General features: G+C 39.2%; 1 protein-coding gene across 3 annotated transcripts; it reads left to right on the top strand.

Moving 5' to 3' along the window:
- Window positions 1-1,726: 1,726 nt before the first annotated feature.
- cfap300 (cilia and flagella associated protein 300) lies at window positions 1,727-4,661 on the top strand. 3 transcript variants are annotated; one of them, XM_080863480.1, is made up of 7 exons: window positions 1,727-1,936; window positions 2,046-2,127; window positions 2,256-2,325; window positions 2,444-2,601; window positions 2,694-2,866; window positions 2,952-3,018; window positions 3,859-4,661. In XM_080863480.1, exons 1-7 carry the CDS (start codon window positions 1,827-1,829, stop codon window positions 3,988-3,990), a joined length of 792 nt encoding a protein of 263 aa, XP_080719606.1. In that variant the 5' UTR covers window positions 1,727-1,826; the 3' UTR covers window positions 3,991-4,661. The 3 variants fall into 3 exon arrangements, with proteins under 3 accessions (XP_080719606.1, XP_080719607.1, XP_080719608.1); XM_080863481.1 differs by having other exon boundaries at window positions 1,806-1,941; XM_080863482.1 differs by having other exon boundaries at window positions 1,814-1,948.
- Window positions 4,662-5,950: the final 1,289 nt, after the last annotated feature.

The raw sequence follows: 5,950 nt of genomic DNA, 5'->3' as shown, positions 1-5,950 counted from the left end.
GATACGGTGTCCTGCACTGGAATGTGGACCAAAAGGATAGCACATCCTGGAATGTTGGGAATGTTAGTAACGAAATAAGTATTGGTGCCAGGAAGAAGTTTGTAGGGTTCTTAGTAAGACCTTCCTAGGATTGTTTTTCTTTTTTTTCCTAGAAGATTCTTTGAATGTGACGTCCAAAAATGGCATGTAGGGTAAATGTTAAATGGCACCTCGCCTTTGTGGTGCCCCAGGTGTTCCTGCCAGATTGTGAAATTTACAGGGAACATTTTGAAAGGTTGTTTTTTGGAATTAACCGAGTATGCAGAAAGGAAAAAAGAGAAGTTGAGAAAGGAAAATGACAGAATGAGGAATAAGTTAACAAAACCAGGAAAGAGGAATTTACATTTTGTGTTGACAAATGTCATGGAAATAAAGTCTGCTTTCTCTTTGGACGGCATCACAGCGTCCTCATCAGCAAATCCCATTAAACAGCCGACAGCAGGAGTTCATCCTCATACTGATAGATTCATGTCAGTGTCACTGGTGTTTCTTATCATTTGAAACCCGTTACAAAAGTACCAGACTTTAAATTTAAATTCGTTTGTCAACAGCTGTTTCCACATTCAGTAATAAACTGTGATCTCACTGCACTGTAACACGAGTTTATTACCCTGAAAAACTAACAGTTCCATGTTTGCCATTTCTATAGGAGATAGAGAAGGAGGAAACAAATCCAGAAGCATAAATAAGACAGTCGTGGAGACGGTAACACAGGAACACTGACGTGGGAACACGATTGACGCAGCACAGCAGGCGTGCGGAGCGTTTTCGCAGCCGGATAATGTCGCCCTCTTGTGGCTGATAGGAGAGGATGGCCTGCCAAAATATGACAAAAAATATGCCTTACGACATTTTTTTACACAATTATGTGGTTTTTTTAAAATAAATTATTTTAAAATTTTTATTCTTGAAAAGTCTAATTTTAAATGTACAAATTTAAAAGTACAAATAACTATTTTCATTATTAACGTGAACTAATGTTACGTATTTGATGCGGAGCATGATCATCTTTTCCATTACCCCAAGTTCATTACCACATTTTTACTGTTCTATGTAATATGTATGTGTACATAAAAAGAAGATGTTTACAGTGTGAACTACAACAGCTAGTAATTGTCATAACTATTATGTAGTATCTGCAACAGGAAAAAATAAAAACAGGGGTTCCCCTCACAGCTGCTTGTCTTTTTTATTAACTGCGTGAATTTTACACTCCACGCTAAAAAATTAAAAAATAAAATAAATAAGAAATAAAATAAATATGAATCAATAATTTTGAGTAAATGCAATTGGATATATACAAAAACAGATTTATTAGATTAAATTGAATGTATACTTATCAGTTACATTTCTTTTAACCAGATTCTATAAAATTTAATATCGTAATTTTACATTGTTTTGTGTTCAAAATTAGACAGAAAATGGGCAGATTTTTATTTATTTTTTTAGATAATTTTATTGCATTTAATTGGGCCTTTTTTGAGTGTGTTTCATAAACGAGCATAAAATATACATTTTCTTTTTTGTTGATGTAATTTGCACAGTATTTGGCTTTATTCCGTAAAAAAGAAGCTTCCAGTCCAATTTGGGATGTCACGGGAGTCCGTTGCCAAAGCAACAAGTAAACGAAACAAACCTTAGATTGGGGGGGGGGGGGGGGCGGCAAGTCACTACACAGGAAGTTTATTGGCTGGTCGTGAGGACACCTGTCGCTGATTGGCCTGCACTCGTTTATGGAAAAGGAGCAAGCCTTCGCGTTTCCCTTAACGATCAATTAAAGAGTAAACATGGACGAAGAAAAATACGCGTTTGAGCAGACTTTTTCTTTTAACGCTCTTCGCACTAAGACGTTTTCTTTCCTACAAGACAAAGACACCTTGGCACGGTTGATGAAATGGTGACGTAAGAAGTTAAGCCTAAAAAACAAAAGAAAAATCCTCTTCCTTTGTTTATCTGCGGTGTTGCTACCTGTTGGATGCTCTCTGATGGTTGTTTGTTACATTCAGGTCCATGCTGGGGAGGATTTCCGCTCAGTCGTTCAGTTTTGACCACAGTTTCTCCCCTTACTGCAGTGAAAAGTTTGCTCTGGTACGTCTCTAGGATTAAAATATAAAAATGTAATGCTGCTTTGTCAAACCCAATGTGACTGATTAAAACGATGAAAAGGCGTCTTGGTGTGTTTGGTCACTTTTGAACCCCCCTCCGTGTGTGCTCAGTGTTTCTTCAGAGACCCTGAGGTGCTGTCCAGCCTGAGAAAGATGGAGGCTGGAGTCTGGGTGCCTCTTGGTATGTCATGTACCTTTCATCACTGATATCAGGAAATTGCTCTCATCTGCTCCAGTTTTTGCAGTCAGGTCTCTTCAGATTTTTTTTTTTTTTTCGTGTGTGTGTGTGTGTGTTGCAGACAAGCCAATGGTGTCTGTCAGTGTGGAGCCCACGCCTTGCACTAAGGTCTCCATGGAGCTGTTTGATCCAATTTATTCTTGCGGCATCTTGAGGCCCACTGGGCATGTAGTTAAATGCTTTCATGATGTCTACCCTGACTATGATGAACTCCGACAGGTGACTCTCATCTTTTTTTTCTTTTTTACTTTATTTCATTTTGTTGTTTTTATTAACTTTGAGCCAGTTCATGACCTCTTTGGTTGTTCCAGATGTTGCGGGACGAGGAGTCTGAGCACTACTATGTGGTTGGGAGGGAGGAGCGGGGAGAGTTTCTGTTTAGCCTCTTCAAGCACCTGTGTCTTGGGGGTGAGCTCTGTCAGTATGAAGACACCATTGATCCTTACATCAGCACCACGAAGCAAATATACAAAGATCTGATCAGGTGAGAAGCATCTGGCTCCATGTTTATTTATATGCATAAATGAGTCATGACCTAATGGTGAGATTTTGATGCATTTGTTTCGCAGTGTGCAGAAGGACCCAGAGACGAAAAAGATCGCCGTTGTCTCCAAAGTGCTCAAAGTTTGTGCCTTTGTAAGTCCCTGGTTCAGTGTCTGCCTGTTCCCCCGTGAAATGTAGAGAAAATGTTGTGCTGCTCATAAAGTTAGTCTAAATAAGAAGCTAGTCATTTTAGAAAAGCGAGTATTAGGGGGAGGATTAACATACGATGTAAACATGCATGTACTGACAGTACATAGACTTATATTCACTTACAGCTATATTTTATATTAAAGTTCACAGATAATTTTATTTGATGTCAAGTACACCTTTTTAGGCATATCTGAAACATTCCTCTGAGATTTTTGTCTGTATTGACCTGATAGCACATCCGAAAGGTGTTCAACTGGATTGAGATCTGATGATATTTAAGTACGGTGAACATTAACAGATAGACATGCTCGGTAACAATACTCAGGTAGGCTGTGGCATTTATAAACAATGGTCAGTTGGTACTGGGGGGGGGCCACAAAGTAACCAAAGAAAATATTCCCCTCACCATTACCCCACCAACAGCATGTTGATACAAGGCTGGACGGATCCATGCTCTCATGTTGTTAATACCAGATTCTGACCTCACCATTTGAATGTAGCAGCAGAAATCAAGAGCAGTCTGGCCATGCTATGTTACGTTCAAAGTCTCTTAAATCACCTTTCTTCTCCATTCTGATGCTCAGTTTGAACTTCAGTACATTCAGTTCATTTCTATATGCCTAATTGCATTTTCTGCCGTGTGATTGGCTGATTACACTTATCCGCTAACGAGCGGATGAACAGGCATGCCTAATAAAGTGAGTGCATTCTTGAGACAGATTGAGACAAATCAGAGACGTGTTGTTCCCACATGTGTTAACCACATAATTTTATCGTCTGTAGGACGAGTCTGGCCGATGTTTCCCTGGGGTGCGAGAGGAGGAGCAGACATTTGCCTATTTGATTGTCGACCCTTATAAACGTCACGTGACTTTGTTCTGTCACTTCTACGGTGTGGGCAACTTCACAGTGTGACAGCAAAGAACTGGAAATAGAAAACCTGCTGATTTCCTGCTGCTCACTATGTATGCATAATAGACTGTATATAAAAGATGGGCATCTCCTATGGGTCTGAAAAGTAAGGCAAATGTTAAAGTGCCTTGACCCTGCATTCTTGGTGGGAGGGGGCAATTGTATAGAAGCCAGTGAGCAAACAAATATTACTGTTGCAGTCATTTATGACCTCAGGAAACTCTTCCATGGTGACTTTATAGTCTCAATTTCTACTAGCTTCATTGAATACAGCATGATTTCCATTTTGTAAATTAAGGTCCTTTAAAAAAAAACCTATATATTTTTAGGTAAAGTCTCCAACAGCAAGATGGTGACAGTCAAAATGCTCAAAACAGGAGTCCACAAATCAGTGGATGACATCGTTGGAGGCTACATCCATCTTTTATATACAGGCTATCAGACATTTTCAGTTTTCTTCCCATGAGGAAAGCAGCTGAAGACCAGTTCCCTGTTTTGAGTGTAAACTGTGCAATAAAATGTTTTAATCCTGTCACATACAATTTACTAAAAGTGTGTCTTTGCAGCTGAATGTTTGGAGATAAACATCTAAATAAGGATGTCAATATTTTAAATACATTCTGTTTTTTTGGTCAGATATTCACCTTTAAACAATCTTGTCTCAGAAAGTCTTGAATAAATTGACTTATTTCTTGTATTTATTATTATTTTTTAGCTCCATTTCATTTCTACCTAAGGTATATGTTGTGGTTGTCATGCGCCACCTACTGGAAGGCTGAAATAATTTGAAGTTTGAGTGTGGATGATGTACATCGGAGCCTTCAGGGAGTTGAGTAGCAGCTCTTTTTCCACGTTTGTTGGCAGACGTTGAGTATCATTTTTATCTTGAAACAGAATTTTAAGCATTTTTATAGTTCCTTTTGAAAATTTGTATTATTTCCAGATAAAAGACACCCAACAGCAAACAGTCCAAAGAGCTTTAATAAATTAATAATTAGTCAAGTGATCCAATTTCATCTCCAGCAGATGTTGTTGTTGTTGTTGCATCTCCTAAAAGGATCAAATGGAGGTGCTCATTAGATTAGAAAATAAATCAGCGGCATGTTTCATTCAACCAGTAGCCACATCAATTAGAGTTGGAAGACTTTGTTCAGTTTTCTTATTGCTTGATCAGTTTGAGTTTCACTTTAACGACAGTTCAGACAAATAGAGACGCTACAGAGCGATGCTGGAATGTCGGATGGCAGCAAGACAGTGAAAGATGGGCGTCATGAAGAAGACATGAAAAAAGAACGTGCAGATTGAGTCATGCATAGCATTCAGTCAGACAGTTAAAGTTTCTCATACTCGGGTTTCTAGACTAGCGCCCCCTAGTGGCCTCAGAGGTAGTTGTGTGGAAGCCATTCTGAGCTACGTGACATGCTTATGAGAGAAGACATGACAGCAGAGACTCCTGCAACGACACAAATGTCCATGCCTCCAGCCTCCACATCTAATACAGAAAGGGTGTCGATGCAATAAGGACCTGTTAGGTACAACGATGTCCCGAACATTCAGCAAAATTCTCAAATATACCAAAGTTTACAGCAGTCAGAACAAATCTTTAGAACAATCTTGACGTTTTGCGGTAACGTAGCATGTGACCATCCTCGCGTGATTTCAGTTAAACACGTCTCTTCGAAGCGGGCTTACGATAGAACGAGGGAGTAGAAGGCACAGGTAATTTCCTTTCCTGTCTTAACTCTAGGTTTTACATCCTTTAAGTTGGTCTTCTAATACTGGGGCTACCACGAAACAAACAACATGCAGTACAGAGATCTCGCAGACATTTTCATAATGCTGACAATAAAGTGACGGTGGCACTGTTCAGTTTAATAATGCCTCTAATAAATAGGCACCTCTTCTATAATCTAGGCCACGTAATAAAGCTACCGAGCGCCTCTCCGTGAATTAAATGAGAGCA

This window comes from Rhamphochromis sp. 'chilingali' (genome assembly GCF_963969265.1).
Source record: "Rhamphochromis sp. 'chilingali' genome assembly, chromosome: 17".
NCBI classification, from domain to species: Eukaryota; Metazoa; Chordata; class Actinopteri; order Cichliformes; family Cichlidae; genus Rhamphochromis; species Rhamphochromis sp. 'chilingali'.
The sequence above is the reverse complement of the archived record's forward strand: the minus strand, read 5'-3'. Positions and strand labels throughout refer to the sequence as shown.

What these genes read in the sequence shown, in the direction of transcription:
- cfap300 (XM_080863480.1), top strand. Translation starts at nt 1,827, where the DNA reads ATGGACGAAGAAAAATACGCGTTTGAGCAGACTTTTTCTTTTAACGCT. An exon ending in ACTATGATGAACTCCGACAG is followed by an intron (nt 2,602 to 2,693) that starts GTGACTCTCATC and finishes TGGTTGTTCCAG; the next exon opens with ATGTTGCGGGACGAGGAGTC. An exon ending in TGCTCAAAGTTTGTGCCTTT is followed by an intron (nt 3,019 to 3,858) that starts GTAAGTCCCTGG and finishes TATCGTCTGTAG; the next exon opens with GACGAGTCTGGCCGATGTTT.